We start from the raw sequence: 25,300 nt of genomic DNA, 5'->3' as shown, positions 1-25,300 counted from the left end.
GAAACATTTTACGCGTTTCCCTAACTTATATTGAGAAGCACAACATTTCGTGACCACTTTTATAGCTGTTCTTACTCAAATAATTAATAAATAAATTTTTTACTCTCGTTCCCTGCCTAAGACTTGTTTTAATCTCTCCACTAAGCAACGACGTTATACATACATACATATATATATATATATATATATCCTATTTCATCTTTGAAATGAAACTCGCACGAAATTTTAAAATAACCTTCGAGATCATATTTGCCTAATTATAATTATTCAAATTCATCATATTTTCTTCATACTTTCATATTTTCTTTACCAAGGCATTGAACTCCATAATTATTTTTTTTTCATAGTGATTTCTGTTTCATCTTTAAAGCAATAAAACTCGCTTAAAATTTGAAAAATATCCTTCCAAATTATATTTCCTTTCATCTAAACATGTCTTCGTATTAATTTAGCTAAACACAACTCTTCCTTAAAGTTTTCTTTACCAAGGCATTGAACTCCATAATTATTAAGTATAAAACATTTTGTTTAATATTTATTTTCAGCCGAAAGTCCTTAGTCTTAATAATCAAAAATTCATGCATATTTTTGGTTTCATAAAAAAAAATTTTCATTAAATATGTATTTATAAAATGGAAGAATGTTGGAATCTCTTAAAACTTTCTATTCATTCAAAACTCATTACAACTCTGTTTCTAAATTGTTTTTCTTTTTTTAATTAAATGTAAAAGTCTCCTTTTATGTTGTTAATTGAAATAAAGACAACTTTTATTCATAATATAAGTTTATTTTTGAAGTTGTTAAAAATAGTTATCTATTATGTTTATAAATTCCTATAGAAAAATAATTTTAATTTAGGAAAGCAAAATTAAAAATTTTGTTCAATAATGCTGTTAACAAATATTTTTTTAGAAAATAACTGTTCATTATGCCATACATATGTCGTTTGATAAATTATATAACAATGTTCCAAAGCCTAAACATATGTGTATACATATAATATTCCAAATTCTCAAATGTCAATTGTAAAAATATATTCTTCATCTTGATTAATAAAGTACCACAATAATAAAATTTCGAGAGGACGAAATATTTCTAAAAAAGAACATTGAAACGGTGGCATAATTAAGTGAAGTATAGCTCGTGTGTTTTAGTGAAAACTGACAATTATGTGTTCAACCTGATTCCAATGAAAGGCTAGGCAAGTAGTGACGTAAATAACAACCCAGCGTTGCGGTGGAGTGGAGTGGCGTATGTGATTTGAGAGCACCCTTGCCAAAAAAAATAATAAATAAAGGAAAAGAAAATAACACTATGAATTAAAAAAAGTTTATGAATAAAATATATTTTTATTTTTAGTTCACTTTCTAAATAATAAAAAACCTTAACAAAACTTTGAATATAATAACTATAAAACAGTGAGTAATTTTCTACAATTATTAAAAAAAAATCCTCACAATGTGGTAAGTGTATACAGTGTTTCAATTTAATACGTTAATTCTACTTTTTCATCGAAATAATTTTAATTTTCTTGAATTAAAATAGAATAAATTATTATAAATATCCGAATATCTCTTTACCAAGGTGTTTTGTTGCATAAATCTTATATGGTAAGCTTGAGATAAGGCGTACTTATAAATCTTGTAGGGAGAGCATCTAAATCTATGTCCACTACTGTCCGCAAGTAAAAGTTAGGTCATAGAAGGACAATTGCAAATTCTCAACCCCGTCCTTCAATTATCCATTGCCTGCAATAATAATTTGACGGAATAATGTGCCTTCAATGGTAAATAGATCTACTCCTACTTAAGTTATTGACAAAATATGAAAATTCTATTAATTTTGACATCATTATTGCATTAGAGTATATTTCCTCCTCTTATAACCCACATCTATTTAATTAACAATATGCATATTTTTAAGAAAAAAGGAATGCTTGTTATTTAAAATGAATTTGAAGAAGCCTTTTGACGTTATGACTAAGTACAATTTTACCAATGCCATAAAAATATTATTACAAAATTATTGTAGTCTAGTATTAAAGTATTACGTATCACTTTACAGCTTAATGAGAACCATCACTGCTATTAATGATTCTCTCTAAGTATTATTTCAAGGTTTTACTTAAAAAGAGATTTTAATTCTTATAAATTTTCTGACATAGATCTTTTTACTTAATTTTTATTCTTTAACCACCATTTAAGTTTATTAATTCCATTGTCGAATTCGTAACTTAAATTCAACATTAAATAAATTAACTAATTCTATAATTAATGTTTTAACTTACGCCAACCGGACTGTGTACGAGTCAGGGAACTGGCCTTGAATCATAAAGGTTCTGGGTATGAATCCCGGACGAGGCATGGATTTTCTTTCATTCTCAATACTATTTGTCCTTACTGTAGGAGCAACTCTTGCCCCCCTAAAATGGTGCCCCTGAAAGAGTGGCCAACAAATCTGCCCTAATACGCCTGAATTGACGAAATGTCAACCCAGATTGGCATTGGAAAAAGAATATTTTAACTTATTTCATCTTCAGATTATTTATTTAAAGTTATGTATATATTGCTCCCATAAATTGCCCCCATGATATTTCATCCGTTTTGTCGATTCACTTAATTATTATTTCCGATGTTGAGAAATTAAGTTAAGTAACGTCTTTAAAAGGATCATTCTTTTAAATTAGCAATAATAATAATGTAAATTTTTCAATTACCAAAATCTGATCTGGAAACAAAATGGATCTCCATTTTTTTGTTAACTTGCCTCAATTATCTTTAATCATTTTCATTTAATGCTTTCTTTTAAGAAAACGTAAATGAAAAAAGAGTAATCAACCACAATAAAATAGTTACTTATATTACTAATTCACTGATAATTCTAATTATTATATGACGATAATGAAATATTCCATATTTTTACAGTCTCCTTAAATAATTAACTGTAGATAAGCCATTGAAATTTGCTCGTTTAGTTTCAGAATGAAGCTAAATAAATCAATATGTAATTTCCTTAAAGAAAACAATGAAACATTTTTTTGTACTAGAGTTCAACTATCTAAACTTTCAGAATGAAGCTAAATAAATCAATATGTAATTTCCTTAAAGAAAACAATGAAACATTTTTTTGTACTAGAGTTCAACTATCTAAACTTGGTTTAAATGTTGAACGAAATATCCAAAATATGATTTAATTGCAATTTTTGTTTTATGACAAAATACCAAACCTTTTTCTTATTATTAAATGTAAAACGTAATCAGCCTACACCCGAGCATTAGTTTTGCCCTGCAAAGCACTTTAAATTCAAATTCACTATTTATTTCATTTTGTTTTCGCTAAACTTTCTTTTTAAAGCATATACTGTTTCTTAGGGAATATTTTTTTCCAACAACAACAAAAAAATAAAGAATGTTAAAATTGCAAGGAGGCGATCTACCTCTAAATCAGATTTTGTTTTTCCCTGTTCATATTGTGATTCAGCACACCTATTAGAGACTATATTGGTGTACCACCTGCTGTCAGGATGACGTCTTAAAAAAAAATTACTTACCTAAAATGAAAATAATAAAAATTCGTGCATTCTAATCCAAGTCGAAGTGATGGTGAGATTCGATAAACTGCGCATCCCTCGATCTTCAAGGTCCCGCCCCTTTTTTGACGTCACACACGCTGTTTGTTGCCAGATGAAAGTGGCCTTTTATCCAAAAACTAACCGCTCTCGACTTCACTGATTTTTGAGACAGTTTCGTTTGAGGAACGCTGTAGAGTTCTCGTCTGCGGAACAAGAATTTTTCTAAGCATCGTGTCATTTTAAAATCACGCTGGAGTCCTCACTGAAGAGATCGTCACTTGTCAGTGACATTATGTTGCAGTTTTTTATTGTGGTGAGAAAAAAATTTTAAACTTATTTTTGAAAATATACTTAACGATTATCAATTTAAAAAACGATTTTTACTGTAATCTTAATTGAAATGTGTCATTTTAAAATATTTTATTCATTTTTGTTCTTTATTTTGAAATTAAAATTTATACTAATTTGTGATTTGTAGAAACATTCTTCAATCATTTTGTTCTAAAAATTTCTCTTTCTTTATTAATATTTTTTTAATAAAAATTACTATTTTAAAACATTTTGTTCTTTATTTTAAAAATAAAATTTCTTCTATTTTGATTAATATAATAGAATCTTAATCCTAAATCGCATAAAAATATGACAGATATTTATGAAACATATCTAATTTTTTAATATTGTTAAGTTTGCAGTGAAATCTATATTTTGTGCTGTGATAATTTAGTATTTCATGTTTTCCTGTGTTGACTATAGTTATTGGGTGATTCCTTAATGTTTGCACTATTAAAATGTAAGAAGTTAGTTCTTTTAAAATTTAAAGCTAATAGTTTAACTGTTTAAATACATTAAATGTTTAACATTAAATTACTTAAATCAGTTCAGTATACAACTTTTAACTATTTTATTACTTTTAATTCTCAATTGTGTTTACAAATAATTTTATTATTAAAACTTAACTACATAAAGGTACGCAGTTTTTTTTCTTTATTTATTATTTTAATCCTTTTTTAAATCGAAAAAGCTACCACATACAAATTTTAAAGCACTACTTAAAAATGAACTCCAGTAAATTTTCTAAGAAAAAAGTAGTTAAAAACGATTAATTAAATTACCATTAATTTCTGTGAAATACCAAATAAATAAATGTCGACAATCCTCTGTAAATGTCAGCAGCATTCTCAAAGCAGCTTTCATGTTTATCCAAAATATTTTAATACACAGAGAAATGTTGACATTCAGCATGACTAACATTTATTTTATGATAGTTAATTAATATACGTAATTCACGTAATATACGTATTATTTCTCTTCAAAATTGTATAATTTTATTGCTTGAATGAAGTTAAGAATTAATAAATTTATTTTTGTATTTTGATAAAATGTTATTGAGCAAAAAAATAATTTAATAGGAAAATTCAAGAAAATGTTACATTAAAAAAAATATTTATCCTAAACTTGTGTACCTTACGAGATGTAAACAAAATTATAAATGAAACAAGCTTTGCTAATATATGTAAATATTTTTTTAATAAAGTAAAATATACTTTTGCGTATAAGGTGGTTACGAAAACAATTATATGTTTTCAAAACGGTAAGATTAAATTTATTTCGTTCATAAGATACCTTTTCCATTTTTAATGGTTTATACATTGCATTTTATATATTGAAGTTAGAAATCAAATGCTAAAAGTGTGCAAATTCCGATTTCGTTCGGAGAAAAAATATGTTGGTAAAATTACCGTGTTGTATGGTAATGACATTTCTGATTTTTTGAAAAAAAAATGGTTAATGATATCAAACAACTGTATTTAAACCATTTATTTGGCAATTTTTTCGTTCATATGGTAACGGTTTACAGGAAGTTCTGGTTCTTAAATATATTAGTTTTTATTACCACAAATTTAGTAAAAAACACAAGAGTGAAAAGTAAATTTAACAGAATAAATGGTTTTTATGCCTTGCCCTAAGATATCTTGATAAAATTTTCACATTTACCAAATTTTATAACAGGTAATAAAACCATATTTCTAGTTAATTTTATCAAAATCATAAGCAAATTGCTTCGTTAAAAATTATCGCTCTTTGCGATGCTCCTATAGAGCCAGAAACAAGGTAAATTTTTATCACATTCTAGAAGTTTTCACCGTATATTTTTTTTCAGTGCGAAAACAATTATTTTATCTTCTGAAAAATTTATTCAGTTAATAAAATTTCTTTTTTTACTTTTAAATTTGTTTGCATTATTTTTGGCAGTTTATGATGATAAGTAAATGATAAGTACTGAATTTCGCTTAATCATTTTATGAATCAGTTAAACTTGAAAGTAATAAGACTTGAATTAATAAAACTTTATATGTAAATGTCACTCAGAAACTTCATTGATCATTTATCAGTTGTCATCTTCAATATTGATTATTCACAATTTGTATGAATTTCGTAACTCTCTACTCTGTTGTTATAAAAGAAAACAAAGAAACAAGATGAGTTGTAATTTTTTTACTTAAAGAAAGGCACGTGAATTTCTTTGCACGTTTAACCCCTTCACACTTATAATAAAAGTTTCATTATGCTTATTATATTTAATAGACGTTCTAAATCTCTAGTTACTCTTTTATAACTCAATAATTTAATTTATAATTACTCGAAGGTTTCTTTTTACTTCTGAATTATGCAATACAAGAAATAGTTATTAGGTGAAGCTTGCTATGCAACAGTTTTAGGACTTTTATGACAACTGAATATTGCTTAATCATTTTATAAATCAGTTAAACTTGAAAGTAATGATACTTGAATTAATGAAACTTCATATGTAAATGTGATCCAGAAACTTCATTGATCATTTATCAGTTGTCATCTTCAATATTGATTATTCACAATTTGTATGAATTTCGTAACTCTCTACTCTGTTGTTATAAAAGAAAACAAAGAAACAAGATGAGTTGTAATTTTTTAACTTATAGAAAGGCACGTGAATTTCTTTGCACGTGTAACCCCTTCACACTTGTAATAAAAGTTTCATTATGCTTATTATATTTAATAGACGTTTTAAATCTCTAGTTACTGTTATATAACTGTAATTTAATTCTCAAACGACTCGAAGGTTTCTTTTTACTTCTGAATTATGCATAGTTATTAGGTGAAACGTGTTATGCAACAGTTTTATGACTTCTTTCTCGGTTATTCATGGAACTGTAATTGTTTTTCCACTAAAACTTATTTTATGTCTTTCACTTTGAGTTAGACAAAAAGGGTTCTCGACTTTTTCAAAAATTTATTGTTAAGTAATTAAACAAGCATTGTATATTATTAAAGTTTTCCTTGTCAAGAACATGGCATTTATTTATGAAATCTTACATTGTTATTACTATAAATATTTTTAAATTTACTACTAAGTAAAAGTGTAAAAGAGTTTTTTGTTCTTTCATTTACATTTGTAATTGTAATTATGTAAACTGGTTGAAATATTATTTCATACCTTGAAGTTGCAGTGGTTTTTAGCTTTTCAATTTTTCATAAAATAAATTGCTCATTGAAGTTTATTTTATTTATTTATTTATTTATTTGGCAATCTCTGCCAAATTAGTTAGTAATAAAAAATATTTGAAAGATCATGTTTGAATTAAAAAATGTTCTAAATATCTTCATATGCATAAAATTGTTTATTGAAATTTAAAATCTTTGCCTCACTTCAATCTCTAAAAAATTCGTTACTAAATACCTTAAAATAAATTAGAATGTGATTCAATCATTGAAATAGCATATTTTTTAACCTATTTCTTATATGAATTGAAAACTATTTCTGCTCCTTTTCAGACTCTATAGAACTAGTTTATAATCTGAATATGTTTCTTATATTTTTTAATTATAATGTTTTAATTAAAAATATTTATAAATAAAAATATTTATAATTAAAAATATTTATAATTAAATATTTTTATAATAAAAAATATTTTTCGAGATAATATTATCAATTTAAGCAAAAGAAAATGCTTTAATACCATCGAGTATAGAGCAAAATTTTAAATAGAACTTCAATTTTTTTTTTTTTTTTTTTTTTTTGAGATTTCAACGTTTTTAACTAACTTTGTGGTTAAATATTTATATGAAGTATTAGTTATATGCTTGTTTATGACACATCTTGATCCATTAGCGATGGCATTACTCTATACACGAAATTTAATTCATTTATAATAAATCCATCAATACTTGATTGTCTTATCAACTTAATGTTTAATCTTTGAGTTGAATTAAATAATGTTGTCTTTTAATACCAGGTGTATCAACACAAAAAAAAATTATAACAGAATTTCGAGAAGCAAATGCTTGATTTGAATTACTTTTGTTTTAAGCCTCTCATTCGAATTTAACTACTTGATTTTATTGTTATAAAAACACTCAAAATTATTAAATTATGATAATTTTTTGACAATGATAAAATATTTTATTCAAATATAACTTCACGAAAAATGAAAATTTTTAATTATTTTTTCATCTAATTTAATGACGATCGAAATTATTTCTTTTGAGTTATAAGCTATAAAAAAGACATACATCATTTTAAACTATATAAATTTGAACAATAAAATCTTAATATTTTTAACCAATTGCACCCTTAATTTACCTGCAATACTTTTTCTTTAAAAAGAAAACTCCTACTCTTTTACCTGACCTTCAATATTTTCGATCGATAAAATAATCAATTTCCATAAGATTTTTATCGTTTGGGTTACTTGTAATTGTAGAAACTATCCATCGAGTATTTTTTGTCTTTTCGTGACTTTCTATGTGCATTAAAAATGTATCAATTAGTTTATCGATAAAAGAAAACAGATCATGGCAGTAATAATACTATTTCAACCCTTATTTTCTTGAGGTACTTTCCTTCATAGTATCGTGACATATGTATCTATCCTTTGCGTGATTTATAAGCACATTTTATCACGAATCTATTTTCTTATTGCTTCCTTTAGCATGGATATGTCAAAATCATTCTGTTCTCTAGTTGATGATTAGATAAGGTGTATTTTTTCGATTATAGGAATTTGCTGTTTAATGTCTTATACATTAAATCTCAAATCTTCGCCTTGACATTTAGAAATGACTCTATATAGTAATGTTAAAATAAGTTAATATAATCGTTTTAATTTTTTAGCATAGCATTATAATTATTTTGATGTATTTATTGGAAACGATCTGGGATCATCGTTAATGACGATCTAGAAACAATACTGGCACTAAAAATGCTTAAATCTTAAACTTTTTGTTAGCATCACGTTATCGATTTTTCACAAGAAATTGTATTTATTGTGAAAAATCGATTGCCCCTTCGAAATTAATAGTCGTTTATTTTTGGCGTGGTATGTTCTACATTAAATCAAAAAAATAAAATCTACACTGTAAAAAAGTCTGAATTATATTATGATAAAACTTCACCGTAAAATTCATTTAGGGTACCGTAAAATTCGTTTTTATTGGAACATGTTACGGACAAAAAATCTGATATGCTGTAAATAATTTCACAGTAATAGTTACAGTAAAATCACTGTATCTATCTAATTAAACAAATATACTGTAAAAATTACAGTATATTAGGTACGATAAAAATGGATTTTATGGAATATGCACCCAAAGTGCCGGTACTTAATACCGTAATGTCATCTGTAATTTTTTCACAATGCAACTAAATAAAAAATTTATTTTCCATTGTTTTTTGTTTCCTTGTCTAATTGCTTACAGCTACTTGACAACAAAGTTAGCATCTGAAACACTTGTAGGGGATGGGGGAGAGAAGAACGAAATATATTTATAGCGACACAGTTTTCTTTATAACGTCTTCAGGGGGGAACAGAAGAGAAAGTTACGTGCACAAAAACATTTCTAGGTCAAAGCACGCTTCTTTTCCATACTTTTCTAAAGAAAGCTTATTCCCAGGTTTACACGCAATTTTTTTATGATAGTTACGTTCTACGAAGTGGCAACACCAAACCTATCTAATCAGTAGTTGACATTTCATCCTCGACTTACAACATAACGGTTTTCTTCCAAAGAAGGTCGTCTCTGACGTTCTTGAGATTTAAGTCTTCTGGGTGAAGACTTTTAATTCTTCTATTTTCTTCAGAATCTTTCTTTTCTTTCTTCCCCATCCTATTCAGCAAAAAATCGTTCTCACTGGAGTTTTTTTTACGAGGGGTGGATACGGAGAGAAAACGATCCTGCACCCCTCGCTATACCCTCTTAACCTATATTTTATATATTCCTTTATAATCGATCTAATATAAAAACTTTAAATGCTTTCCACTTTCCTACTGTGTTGAATCCTGGTTAAAGATATCATTGACCTATATTTAGTAGAGGAGGACGCTAAAATGGTAGATTTTACGGCCCCTTGTAAAATATTCAGTTTCTTTTTAAGCAAGTACTGATTTCTTATTTAAAGTAGGTCGCTGTATGCGGAATTGGTAAAGTGGAAGACGTTTTAAAGTTAGACTATAAAAGAAATTAATAGTTTGAAATAATTTACTGAAAAAATAAGAATATATTATATTATCTGAACTAATTAGCTTTTATAATATACGAAATAACTAAGAAAACCATTAATTATTTCAATAGCTTATTTTTAAAAAAAAGCTATCTTTGTCAATTGCTTACTCGAAATTACCAGGTTCTAAATATAGTAAATAGTTTTTATTTATTTGAAATTTACTTAATCCATAATGACTTAATATTAAAATTTAGTTTAAATTGCTCTAACAATATAAGTTAAAACAAAAATTCTATATAGATATTGTAGCGTTTATCTTTTTGTTTCATAAACTTTAATGCTTTTATGTAAGCCGTTTTAGCTACTCGGAATCAATTACTTAGTTTAATTGTAATGTTTGTATAGTTCAGTTCATTTAAACACAATTAATATTTCATGGCATTTGGATTTTTGAAACTAGCTCAATTTTAATTGACTGCAACAATCAAATATTTTTATTATACTTTCGTTTAACACTTTTGTGTTTTATGCGCATTTTAACGAATACTATTTTACATTATCTAGATTAATAATAAAGACCAGTACAACATTTGAATTACTTATAGTTTATATATTTTGACAGTTACGATTAATTGTATGTATTTGAAAAGATTTCTTACTTAAAATAAATTCCACTTACTAAATTGGTTTCAAAAGTTTAAAAAAATTCAAAACGTTAATTGAGGATTTATAAAAAAATTGCCTAGTTTCAAACTATATTTAAATAAGGTTTAATGTAATAAATTCGCTTTTTAAATTATATGAAATAAAAAATTTTAAATCTAACAAAAAAAAACAATTCTTCGTTAAAAAAACTATTCAATATATAATACGTGGCACATTTTCGATTTTTTCATAAAAGGCACCCTTTGTATTGTTATATTCACGTGCTTGTTATATTCACGTGTCAACATACTAAAAAGAAGTAATAGTAACTTCGATACAATGGAATTTATAACAAAAAAGTTGTCTTATTATGTTATAAAACTATGAATTATCATGTTACAATAAACCTTCAGTATCACGCCATGGGCCTTTGTTTCTAGTTCAGTAATAAAATAAAATTAGGTTTTAACATTTTAGTCACGTTTCCAGAATCATGATTTATATTGACATAGACATTTTTAAGTTGTAAGCCTTTTTTCATCTTTTTGCAAATCCTAGTTAAATTTGAGTCATTTGAAACTAATTACACGTAACAAATTGAAATAACTGAGAAGCTGAAGATTAAGTTATTATTTATTACCTATTGTTTCTGAACGCGAGTTAAGTGCAAAAAATTTTTCTATTTTAAAATTACATTTAATGAAGTAATGAGTGTAGTAAATTTTAAATTAAACTTAATAAAATCCTTTTTTCCTTAAATGGTTTTGATTGTAATGAGCTGAAAGCATATATTTTTCCTAATTAAATATTTTCATAAATTAGAAAATTTATTCAATTCAGTTGGATGAAGAAAATGATTTTCCCAGAGAACATTTATTTACTTAAACCGACGAATTATCAATTTATTGCTAGACTTCAAATATAGCTATATTTGAAGTCAAGCAATAAATTGGTAATTACATTTGTTGATAATTAAAATGGTATTTTATCGCTGTTGTAATTAATTACATTTGTTTATTATTTCAGATGACTATTTTGAAAGCTGTCATTCGAAATAACTATATTTGTATGAAAACAAACCAAGAACTAATTAAATTAATTAAATATAATTAATAAAATAATTAATTAAGAATTAATTAAAAGTAATTCTTTAAATGTTCTTTCAATGACAATTGCATTTATGAAATTTAACATGATTAAATCTCATATGGAATTTTTAATTTAAAAAAATACTTTTAAACTATATTTTTTAATAGTAAAATAATGATCAAAATTAATCAAAATTTACATATTAATTTGATAGCAAATTATTTTTCAATATCCTTTTGCAGGCCTCTTGAACGTATTATGATTAAATTCAAATAAAGATTTACTAATTTTAAAAAAAAGTGTAATTTTAAATAAAAAATGATTTAAGCTTTTATTATTTTAAAATGCAAATTAATAAATAAAAATAATTACATTTGTTTATTATTTCAGATGACTATTTTGAAAGCTGTCATTCGAAATAACTATATTTGTATGAAAACAAACCAAGAACTAATTAAATTAATTAAATATAATTAATAAAATAATTAATTAAGAATTAATTAAAAGTAATTCTTTAAATGTTCTTTCAATGACAATTGCATTTATGAAATTTAACATGATTAAATCTCATATGGAATTTTTAATTTAAAAAAATACTTTTAAACTATATTTTTTAATAGTAAAATAATGATCAAAATTAATCAAAATTTACATATTAATTTGATAGCAAATTATTTTTCAATATCCTTTTGCAGGCCTCTTGAACGTATTATGATTAAATTCAAATAAAGATTTACTAATTTTAAAAAAAAGTATAATTTTAAATAAAAAATTATTTAAACTTTTATTATTTTAAAATGCAAATTAATAAATAAAAATAATAAAAAAGACTATGTATTTATCTGCTAGTCAACTAATATTGTGAGCTTATGAAAATATTAAGAATTTGTTTTTCAATGTTCTTTATCTCAAGTATCTCGAAGGTTAACTTTATTTACTAATTATGCTAATGATGATGAATAAATTTTGTGATGAGTTCTGATAATTTGCAAAAAAATATCATTTTAAATCAAAACAATTTAAACCTTTTATTATTCTTAAAAGGAAAATAATAAATAAGAAGAATCGAACTTTTATTTCTAGCAAATTCTTGAAATTATCTAAATTATTTTTTTCGTTTTATCGATATTCTGATTTATTTCTTATCACAATAAAGAAATGACTTCAATCATTATTTTATGATTTATTGAGCATAATGTTCGCGAAATGCGTATTTAAACACAAAACCCGGAAATGCATTCCTAATATGACATCAGAACAAATTCATCATTACATAGTTACGAATTTTTGATCTATGTTTGGAAATTAATCCTGTTCTTATTTCATATTTTCCTTTTTTGTTTGCTTAATAATGCAAAAGCATTGTTTATTAATACTTTTATTTGTGTTGTCTATACAAAGCCGGTTTAAATTTAATTAATTAACACATGATAAGATTTAAAAAAAACTTACCACACTAAAGTACTTTGCTGCAAGTGTATAAAAATATTAAAAGCTTTCTTATTTCTGCTTTATACGATGTGAAGCTTCTCAAAATAATCCTCACCCTGTAAGTTTTTCTTATTAATATATTAGTTCAGAATAAATATTTCCATGCAAGGCTCTTCTTAAGCTCTAAGTTATTTCTTTTTCTACATAAGTTATTTTAGCGTATTACTTTCTTTTATATTTTATTAACCGTAATACTATAGCGTGGTTGATAATGTCATATATAATAGTAAGAAGTTTGCTAAATTACTACGTTTATGTTTATTTAGCAAATATTTTAGTGACGTGGTACAAATAATACTTTTTTATTGCAAATTTTTCTTATTAATATAATAGTTCAGAAAAAGTATTTTTATGCAAGATTCTTCAAAAGCTCCATGTTTTTTTTCTACATTGTATTATTAAGCATTACTTCCTTTTAAATTTTATCAAACGTTATATGTAAAAGTAGGAGGTTTTTTTAATTGCTAAATTTATGTTTATTTAGCAAATATTTTAGAAACACGTTAGAAATAATACTTTTTTCCTTGAAATCTTACATAATTTTAAATTGTCCAGATTTTTTTAGTTCTTTACCAACTGTGTTTTTATGACATTAATGTTATATTCGAAATATTTTTTAAATATCGAGATTTAAATTATCTAACCTTCAATACTTGCTGTGCAGTTAAGTTTAAAATTTCAATAACTATTTTTTTTTTCAAAGATTATAATTTAATGTTATTTAAATCATAGAGAAGGGAAATAATTATCTTAATGTCATTGAGGTAACTTCTTTGAATTTCAAGGAAACTTCAACTAATAAAAACAAAATGAATTTTTTCATCAAAAAAATCTTTTTATTTATTATACCTCAGAATGAAAGAAAAGATCTTTATTTCTTATTAATTTATTGTTAACAGTATTACTACTTTGTCTTTTAGTTCATTTAAATTTTATTTGCTGTTTTACTTAACTTACAACTTTTATTCATTCGCATCAATCAGAAATAGCACTATTTGCGTACGCTTACGCATTTATAAGAAAACGACAAATACAAATTTTCCAAATGAAAATAAATCAATATAAAGGTCTTTTGCATAAACATGAAACAACGTAGAAATATTTATGTTTATGACATTTGTTTACGACAAAATATAACTTTTTTATCACTTAATAAAGAATTGTAATGCTACTCGAAATTTCTAGACACCAATGCGTGTAACCCCGGGTAACTACGAATTCCTTTTTAAGTCAAATCATGAACTTAATTTAGAACTCATTCAATGACGCCTAAAGTCGACATTCATTAGTCTTAATTTAGGTTCCATTAAATCTAATCGAATATTTGGCGCTGTCGTCTCTCTGTCTCCATGACATCGTCGTAACCGTACCTTCTTTAGAGTGTTTTTGCAGCACTCTAAATAATGAAACTGTCTCTGAATCGGCCTTAAAGGTTGAAGCTTTTAAGCTTCTTTTTCCATTTCAACAACTTTAGAGGTTACAAATAAATTATTTTCAATAAGATCTTTTACATTTTAATTATAAATATATATCCTAAAGACTTTTTAAAGATTTACTGCAATCTATACGGGGTATTGTTTAACAAGATTTTTCCAAGCTCTTTCGCCAAGAAAAAAAAAACAACAGTCACAGTTTAAGTGCGTTTGGCTTAAATCTAAGCTATAAATGCTAAGCTTTATATGCTATCTTGCCGTAGAGAAGTATTTGATCTTTAAAGCGAACAAATAACTAAAATATTTTAAAAATTATTAACCTTTTTTAAAAAATCGCCAATTTGATGGAATTTTTCCACCTTGATAAAAATTGTCAAAATCCATTTTTAGCAAAATTTTTATGAGTCCAAATAATGCGGCATTTTTAAATATTAAAAAGTTAAACCGCAATCGTTTTTAAATTTATTAAAACTGAGTGCCATTTTCGGAATTTCTTTGCGCGATGTTCAGGATAAACATGAAAGGCGCTGGCTAAAGGTAAGCTAAGCTTGACCTAACAGTTGTAAGTAACTTCGGCAAATTCATTCAATTAATCGCAAAAAAGCGTTACTTAATACGACTACAGAAACTTTCAGAAACAGCCTTATGTTTCAAGATTCTGTGTCAAACAGGAAGTACAAAAGTATTCATATTTGAGTTCGCCAACTAAAATGTACGACTTATCAAAAACACAGAACAAAACTAGAACTCAAAGCAGAAATAATTTAAAATAAAACAAATAAATTTTTTATATTTTAAAACAAAAATTTTAAAAGCTTATTTTCTTACTTAAAGATTATTTCAACCATTAAAATATATTGATGTTTTATTTATCATTATGTAATGTACATATTTTCTCGTGACTTTTTATATTGATTTATTCTTATGATTTCTGGTGCAATACAGTTGAAACCACTAAAATCATTCTGAGTAAGACTTAATGTAAGGATTAAATAAATCGAGTTGATTCAGTTCCAACGAAATCTGTATCTTTTTCGGAAGGTGACAAGCTAACGGGTTATAAGTACCTAAGCCAATGCACACATAATTAGTGCAATGCCTCGTTCTGTAGTGACAGGCGGCTTCTTTGACTGTGTAATGCCTCAGTTGACTCATTCATCTAGTTATATGCCAAACTGCTAAGATTAAGTAGGCCTGTCTTCTGTCGAAAAAAGAAATGGTCTCAAGATAGAATACGTTTATTTTTATAGCCACTTTGCCCATTCAACCATATCGCGTATCCATTTTGAATTTATTTTTCTAAGTAATCTTTCTTTTTTTCGAACTTTCTAAAACTTCCAGACTGCTTGGCGTCGACTGGTGAAGGTCGAACGAAATCAGAAAGGAAAAGGTAGCCTGTCAACTTGCAGTGACGAAATTCGGTGGGACGCCGATGATTTCTGCTTCCATGTTTGGGTGGAATTAAAGTTGTCTAATGGGAAAAGTTTTAAAAGTAGAGACTTTTAATTTATTTCTCTTTCTTGCAATAAAATATATCAACCGAAAATTCTAAATTGTGAAATTCCTATTTTCTTGAAAAGTTGTTTTTGGCTGGCTTATGTAGCTAAAGGGAATAATTTCTGATGCAATGGCCAGCCAATATCTAGTCCGTACTTTCAACAGTCAAGGTTACAATAGATAAACGGTGGTATGGATTTAATATAATAAACTTCATCAGCCGTTTTAATAAAAAAAAACATCTCTTGCAGACTTTAAAAATATAATTAGGATGTCTTTGTGTACAGAACATTTTTAGAATCAGACCTTAAAAAAATATTAGGCTGGACCGCACCCTATGTGAGACAATTTTATTGACTGACGTAAAATATTTTTAACATCTGTATTCGCATGTGAAATACACAATCGAAAAATGTTTTTGCGGAAGGTTTGAATATAATAATCATTATGAATGTCTAAAATATTATAGTGAGAGGTAGATTCTTCTTTTTTTTTTTTTAAATTACTTGAAAAATATAAAATAAAGACTGCAGACTAGACTTTGAATTATTGCAGTAGTGTAAATAAAAAGTAGAATTTGTAATTACATTAATTTTCATGATTTTACACCAGAGGCAACAAAAAGAACTTCGATCGAAATTCATGTTTTTGATTGGTCGGTTTTAAAAGACGAAAATTTTAGTTAGTTTTCAAATATAGTATTGTTACTAGAATAGTATTCAATTTCTCAAAATACGAAAATACAAATGATCGTATTATAATTTTGGTTATGAAAAAAGTTTGAAATCATAAAAAGAAAGGTGTGGTGGTTGTCTCTAACGACAACTTGTTAAACTTTTAAGTAAAAATTAATGAAAATAAGTCAAAAATCATAAGTTAAAATAATCAAAGTTATGTCATAACAGAACTAAATCTGCACTTCTGTTTTTTATTTATTTATTTAAAAAAAAGTAGCATATGTAACAACATTCGTAATAAAATTACAAAAGTCTTAGATCCTTAATAGTTAAACGTGTGTATTAAAAACAAAAATAACTTGTTTAGCTATTAAATTAAAATTCTCTAAAATATCTTTATTAATGTTTTCTTGAATTTTTATAATTTATTAATTATTTTGGTGCATTGTCTCCAGCAAATAAAATAGTTCAAAAGACGAAAAAATAAACAATAAAAATTCAATATCTCCTGAGTTTTAAAAAAGAGTATAAAATTTTACGGCTCAGTGGTTTCTGTTTTTAATAGTTCATAAAAAAAAACATTCATAATTTATATACTTTGAAAACCCGTACTATCTAGTAATAATCAAAGCTTGAGCTGTTAATGTCTTTAAAAAGAATAAACTTTAAAAGCACTCCGACTAAGCTGGGCATGTAAACTGTCACGTAGTCCTCTTAAAGAACCTCTTTGTCCTCTCGATCTTCAAGAAAATTTATCGATGCTCTGAGTCAAAATTGGACATCAGCTATCAGAATCTTATCAAACGATGATGTTAGAGAACGTTAGTACTGTAGGCGTAGTTCCATGCTGGGGACACGCCCAATGATTTTGTGGTTAGGATGGTACCACGCTGTCTGATAACCTCAGTTTCATCTTTGCTGACTTGGAGTAATTGGAAAAGACACTTATGGAGTTAAAAATAATCCTTGCAGAGGTCTCGTTAAGTTTTTAAGTGGAAAGAAAGTTATAATTCTTGGGTTGCTTAGCGACCGAGTGTCTACTTTAAGTCTAAGCATTATTTGTTATCGTTAATTATGTTCTCTTTTTTTTTTTAATTAAGCGTGATTTTATCTGAACAAGCATTGAAATAACTAGAATGTATTTGATTACATTTCTGAAAACAATTATTTACACTCAGATGAGAAAGAAGTTACCTTTATGTTTTTGGAAGACTGCACGGAGAAAGAAAATTCAGGTAAAATAACAATATGGTAGGGTATTCAAATTTCTGGAGAGAAAAAAAAATGGTTTACAAAATCAAAAAATACGATATTAAATTTTTAGCGAATGACTTAGAAGTTTGCAAATCGTTGACTCATTTATACAATGCCTTTGAAGAATATATTTCATGCAATTAAAATGTTTGTAACTATTAAATTTTGTATTAATTCACTAGATACCATAATTTAATCTTTCATTAATAAGTTTGCAAAAGTTGTTTCATCATTCATTGTATGAACTTATTGTATGTTCATGAAAATTTATGAATAATATGATAATGAGGCATTACGAGTTATGAATCCTACGCAGTTTTCTATAAATATGAAGTCTAGTCTTTTTTTTTTAAATTCATCTAGACGAATTTATTTTATTTAGTCAAAAATATAAAGCATTAATGTTAAAACAAAAAGAAAATTACAATTAGAAAAATTGCATATTTATGGAATTGTTGATTCAAATTGTTTGATCATTAATTAAATATAAAAGGATACAAAAGTTTTCAACTAATTATTTTCTTAAACTTGACTAATTTCATTTAAATTGTTATAAAAATATATGTTTAGCCACAAATAGTCTTAAATGTATGTCTGTAGACTGATTAAACAATTTTCTTGCTAAAGGATTATAAAATACGTAGGTCTAATAATAAAATGTTAAGTAAAATGGTGGGCTGATATCAGATTTTCCAATCGAAAAAAAAGCACCAGCTGTAGTAATAAATTCTCTATTAATATTATTATGTCCAAAAACTATGAAGTGATAATCTTTTATGAACTGGCAACAACTTGTTTACAATTGAAATATAAATAACAATTGAAATATAGTGGGTATTTTGAAATGCATTGAAATTTTTTGAAAAATTATTTCCTCTGGCAAGTTTTAACAAATTCTTCAAATTGGAAATATATAATTTGTTATTTAAGGCACTGCTCAATCACTGTTCAAAAAAAAAATAACCAACAAGTAAATAAAAAACAGAGGTCGACGAACCCCATTTTATTCTTGCTTTAATTTAACGAACACAAATTCCTGAAATATATTTTTCTGTATTCCCTACATATTACTTTTTCTCGACATGAAAATCAAAATAGGATTATAGTTTTCGGGATAAAATCCTATTCTAAGTTTCCTGAACCCCACGCATAATTCCATTTTAATGCATCACATAATAACAACTGTGAGGGTTAAAAATGCAATTTTTTACATTCTTCGATGCATAAATAAATAACTTACAGCAATATGATCTAAACTTGTTCCCCTAAGGGTAACGGAAAATGCATTTTGATGAATTTGTGTATTCATAGCGTGTCAGATGTAATCTCATTTGTTACATGAACCGTGCAATAGTCTGGCATAACCTGAGTTTAAATCTCGCCAAATATTCCGTTTCAAATTGATAGAGCTAACTCTTAGAACGCAATTCATATAATAGTGATGCTTCATACAAAGTTATTTCATAAATTTTTTAAACGTAAGCTAGCTTAGACATGAAACTTCATGAACGTACCCAGTGTCAATACATTTTACCAGAACTCAGCTTGTTAATGTAATCTGAGAAGTATTGTAGAAAAATGTATCACTTACAATGAAATTGCTCGTTGTGCATTAGTCTGTAAGTTAAAACAAACAGGGGTGGATCCAGAAATTTTTCCTTTGGGGGGTCATAGACTCAGATCCCCCCCCCCACAATTAATTTTTTTTATAAAAAAAAAATTTTTTTAAATATTTTTTTGGAAAAAAAAACAAACTAGGGTTTTTAATGCTAGTCTTCTGATTTATTTTTTCATAATGAACAATACATAACTATGACGAATTTCGTTTTAATCTTTTGGATTATGATTCTTGAAACAGTGAAGAACATAATTAGATGGAGAAAAAAATCGATTTTTCCGACCTACCTAGGTGTATTTGCCCCCTTAAATAATTTTTAAAATATTTAATTTCTTTTGTAAATTATTTAGAAAATTATTATTTTTATTTTATTTTATTCTATTTTGGGGGGGGTCATGACTCCTATGACCCCCCCCCCCGCGCTGGATCCGCCACTGAAAACAAAGCAATTATATTTTGCAAGTATAGTTTGTAATCTGAAATGAAGCAAACTGCTGGTTCTGTGTTGAGAGTTATACTATAAATGTTTAAATTCTTTTTAATGGTGACAAATCATATTTGCATTTAAAAAAATTTTTAATTAATTCATTTATTTTTTACTCCTTTGATGGTTTACTTATCGGCGCGACATTCCGCTGTGTTCTGAATCAATTGTACTGCTAGATGTTTAAAATTTTAACACGCTAACAGAGATAAAAAGAAATTTCCTTATCATTAAACAATCATCTTTTTTAATTATTTGTTTATTGATTCATTTTTTTTAATCTTTCTGACTTTCAACTTACATTTCTAGTTCTTTTAATAGAAGATCAGATTAATATTTGTTTATTAAGTTCATGAATGTCCCAAATGCTTAAAATAAAGAAATCAGTATTAAATGAGTTAAGCGACAAAGAATGTTGGGAAATAAACGCCGAACTATTTTATCAATGGTAAGTTTATTTACATTTCGCTTGATTATGCAACCTTCATGGTTTTCTACCATGAAAGGACAAGATATTCATTTACACAAATCAAATGTTTGCAAACATTTGTTTCAAATAACACTTAGATCACCAACCTTCAAAAAAAAAGATGTTTTTTTTAATTTTCCATATCTATTGATGCAGCGCACTTCCTCATTCGCAAAATGGTAGAAACAGAACAAAAAATTGTCTTCTAATTAAAGCAATCCCATCTAGGTGGCGGCAAGGATGAAACAGATTAAATTGCTGAGTTCTTAGAGATTGAAAAAAGAAAATGGCTAACTACTTAAGAAACTTTCAAAGATATCTTTCTGTGGGAACATAAATACTGTATCATCCGAATTAGTGATAATTTCTGAAACTAAGAAAACTATTCAAGAGCAATAATTCTAATTAAATATCCTTACACTAAAACTGCAATAGTTTTCTGAAGAATCTTCTAAATACGCATTAATAGTTATTAATGAAAGGATCTTTTTAGCTCTTAAATATAAATCAGTTTTTAAGTAGGTCATGCATTTACTTTTCTCTTGATGGTATTAGTAGTATTAAAAATATTTGTGATAACGATATTTTCACTAAGACTATTATTATATTCGCCTAGTACAGTGTTTCTCAAACTTATGACTTTTGTGTACCCTTTCTAAATTTTTCGTAACGCTGTGTACCATAATAAAAAAATGAATGTATTTTTTACTATAGAAAAATTGCACAAAAGTTAAAAATCACAACTGGCTGTTGACACCACTAATTATTAACTATTAACTTTGCAAAAAATAGCCAATAGGAAAATACGTAATCATAAATTTTCATGGCTATCTTTGTTTTTATAAAATTTTCTGAAATTTTCTATTGCTGCAAGATATTTTGCTTACGAATGCGTACCCCCGCTAAACTGTTCCCGTACCCCTAGGGGTACGCGTACCACACTTTGGGAAACACTGGTCTAGTACGAAAAACACCTCACATTTTGCTTCAAATATATAAATACATTGCATACTGTTAAGTTATTACTACGAAATAAATTGAAAGTTAAGCGAAATATTGTTCCATTTAAAAATAAAAGTTTCCGAACTCATTTTGGAAAGAAAAAAAAAATTTGAAGCTAAGTTTTTTTTTTTTTTTTTTTTCTCGAGCCATTTTTATGTGGGCTTCTTTGCAACCTTATCATGGTGCAGACTTAACAACAATCTCAAGCTAACAAAAAACATTATTTTAATGAAAGGTTAGCTACAATCTCAAGAATGCATAAAACTTTATATATGGTCTTGGCTGAACCTTAATCTTGAATAAGTAGAAAAGCATATTTGGTTCTAGACTGAGCCTTAATCTCTAATAAGTCGACGGATAAAAGAACTCTGGTAAAATTACACTATACGGTGATGACATTCCTGATAAAAAATAATAATTATGTTTGATATAAGCAAGTTCTACGATATTTAAACCATTCATTAGGTAATTTTTCCATTCGTATGGTGACGTTTAACCGAAAATTCTGGTTTCGAAAATTATGCTACACATTTAGTAAAATTAAAATTATTCTACACATTTATACTTAACTAACTCTTATTAAAACACATTTAGTAAAAAATACAAAATTGAAAAGTAATCAAATAAATATTTTTATGTGAATAATAACCGAATAAGTAATTTTTATGCCGTGATAAAGTTAACTAATTTTCACCACACTTATTACCAAATTTTATAAAATTTTATAAATCCATATTTTACTGTTAATTTTACCGAAATGATTATTGATAAAAATTACCATGCTTTTAGTGTTCTCATAGAGCCAGAAACACGGTGAGTTTTACCATATTCTGGTTGTTTATACCATACATTTTTTCTCAGTGTAAAATATCTCACTATGATTCTCGGTTGTACCATCTATTGAAACATAAATAAGTGCATCGTCTTTTGACTTAAATTAAACCATAATTTTCTTTGGAATTAAATAATATACATTATAGTGTTACTCCTGAAAAGTACTATATCGTAGTCAAACATTGAGCTGAATATTCTCACAACGTAATTTAATACTGGTCCTCCAAACAGAGATCTTTAAATCGCCATTGCACTACATAAACGTAAACCCCATTTTCGACGCTTGCAATATTTCAACGGGAACAATATCCAGGACCATTCGAATGGTACACAAATTATCTTTATCTGCAAGATAAATAAAGATGCATATTATCAAAGAAAAATAATTTATCCCGAGCTCACTGGGAGATTCTGACAATTCTGTCAGAAACAGTCTGGCTTCTGGCCAAGACTTAAGGAATGCGGCGATGACGGAACCTCGAGAAACTAAATCACACCAGATCGGATTGTGAGAACGGACGAAAAAAAATTGATATAGTTATTAGAATAAAGAAAAAGAAAGGCACGCGATCTTATGCGATTTGTAACGAAGATAAATGTATAAAAATTCCTTTTGGTTTATCTAAGCTTGCTCATCATATCACCACTCGCATTTTTGTACTCGCATTTGTCGGTTTGGATTATTACTTTGATCCTGGATTTTAGCCTGGATTGTTAAATTGTGTGCTTTGTGTGTTTTTTGTAGAAATTTGGTTCTTATTTTTCAAAAAAATTATTGGATTAGAGTTGCATTCGGTTAAGGAAAGGTGGGTTAGAATTAGCACCCGAAACTGGATTTGCATGCGAAATTTTATGATGTTGACTAAGTCTCTCATATTTAGTATGCAGGTAAGATTTGTTGATTGCAAATTATTTTCAAACTAATAGGAAAAGCACGCGCTTTGCAAAGGAAGATAAATGCATAAAAATTCTTTTATCTGAGCACGCTGATAATATCGCTCTCTCATGATATTTGAATTATTACTTTGATCATTTATTTTAAACTGGATTTTGGATTGTAGATGTAGTGAGTTTTGAAATTTGTGCTCAATATTGTGCTTTTTTTCTGTGTTTTCCTTTAAGTGTTTGTTATAACCTTTCGAAACAATATTGGATTAGAATTTCATTCGTTAAAGAAAGTGGATTTGAATAAGTGACTGAAAAAAAAATTGGATTTACATACATGAAGAATTTTAATATGTTGACTAAATCACTTGTATTTGGTGTGAAGGTAAGATTCACTTGCAGATTGCAAATTATTTTTGAACTCATTTTGATATTGACTGCTACTTTATGCTTCATGGAAAATACTTATTAGCAAATATATAAATACGAAGAAACAGAGACTTTATGAACCCTCTCGCATATAATCTTCTATCCGTCTTGGCCAAAGCCTCGTTTCATACTCTTCAGTGGATTATGTTTGTGCACTGAGGAATCAATTATAGACAATTGTCTCCGTTTTAGATTTTCTAAGTTTTCATTTATCTTCTACAAGCCTAATGTCCAGTAGTATCATGAAAAAAATATTAACGATAGCGAAATTTTCCATGTATTTAGTACAGGAGTTCTCCCGTCTTCTGAGTGCACGATTACAGAGTCAAACATTAAGAGTGGCACATCTAATATTGATCGAATTTTTATCGCTGATAACAAATATGTAAATAAATAAGAAAATATACTTACTGCGAGTAAGTATACTTACAGTAAACCCTTTATTAACTGTACTAAATGTTACATTTGTTTGTACAATTTGTCGAATCCATTTCTTGGGGAAATTTCTGTGTCGTGATCTGCGCCAAAGTTATCCCCAAGCTTTTGCAACTACTCGTAAGCTGCCAGTGATAAACAATTAAATAAAATAAAAATTTAAGAAAAACATCAGAAGGGACTAACTTGAAGGATATAACCCATTGCCACCCTGAGGCAAACCTCTTTATATTTTGTATTTAATAAAAAAATTGAAATTTAAAATCCATTTGGCGCTTTGGCGATTGTACTTACCTCAAAGATACGGAGATATCTATCTCCAAAATGACTAGATTTTAATCGGGTTGGCAGAATCATTTTAAAGTCAAGAAGTCACTTTTTTAAACGATCGTTCTCTTGAAGTACGTTCTTTAAAAAAATTCTTTTTCATATCTCGTTGTTATTCATGAAGCGAAATACTAAAAAATAATTTGAACTGTTTGCCTATTGTTTGAGTTATCTATGATGGCATAATAATCAGAAGGATTGAATGAAGATTAGAAACTTACGTCAATGCATTAGTAAAATATAGATATCAAACGATTGATAAACTTATTTTAAATATTGTGATTTTGAACTCGATTTATATAAACATAGCTGTTTTGTTTTAAAAACAAAACGACAATAATATTCATTTTTTCTAGAATGATATCATTAAATATGATATATTGTTTCAATTAACTTAAATGTATATTTTATTTTATTATTTCTCATTTTCTGTAAATTTAATAATTTGATAAAACTGATTGAAAATTCATTATTTTTCCAAATTAATATCATTTAAAAAAAACATCGGTGTTTTCCTTGATCTTACATTGTATTCTGAAAGTGATTCAAAACCGATTGAGCTCTTTGCTTTTAAGCATTCTCCTAAATGCGCAAATTTCTCATTAAATAACATGTTGAAAAACAAGGTTTTTTGGCAAAAAAAAAAAAAAAAAAACAAGGGGGAGAATACCGGCTAGCA

The 25,300-nt window shown here is 26.8% G+C and overlaps 1 protein-coding gene across 6 annotated transcripts in view; it reads left to right on the top strand.

The window, feature by feature from the left end:
* LOC107455989 (regulator of G protein signaling 2) overlaps window positions 1-25,300 on the top strand; it is a 177,294-nt gene that overhangs the window by 134,804 nt on the left and 17,190 nt on the right. The window contains exon 1 of one of the 6 annotated variants that reach the window (XM_087154239.1): window positions 3,597-3,884. The exons of 3 other annotated variants lie outside the window; for them this stretch is intronic. In XM_087154239.1, the coding sequence (XP_087010365.1) occupies window positions 3,864-3,884 (21 nt within the window). In that variant the 5' untranslated portion in view covers window positions 3,597-3,863. Of the gene's footprint in view, window positions 1-3,596; window positions 3,885-22,971; window positions 23,816-25,300 lie in introns of those variants that run through there. 2 more of the 6 variants (XM_087154237.1, XM_087154238.1) reach the window with 2 other exon arrangements.

The sequence above is a fragment of the Parasteatoda tepidariorum genome, chromosome 10 (genome assembly GCF_982258835.1).
Source record: "Parasteatoda tepidariorum strain Cologne lab strain chromosome 10, Ptep-v5.0, whole genome shotgun sequence".
In the NCBI taxonomy this organism is placed as follows: Eukaryota; Metazoa; Arthropoda; class Arachnida; order Araneae; family Theridiidae; genus Parasteatoda; species Parasteatoda tepidariorum.
This window is presented reverse-complemented; position numbering and strand designations above follow the sequence as displayed.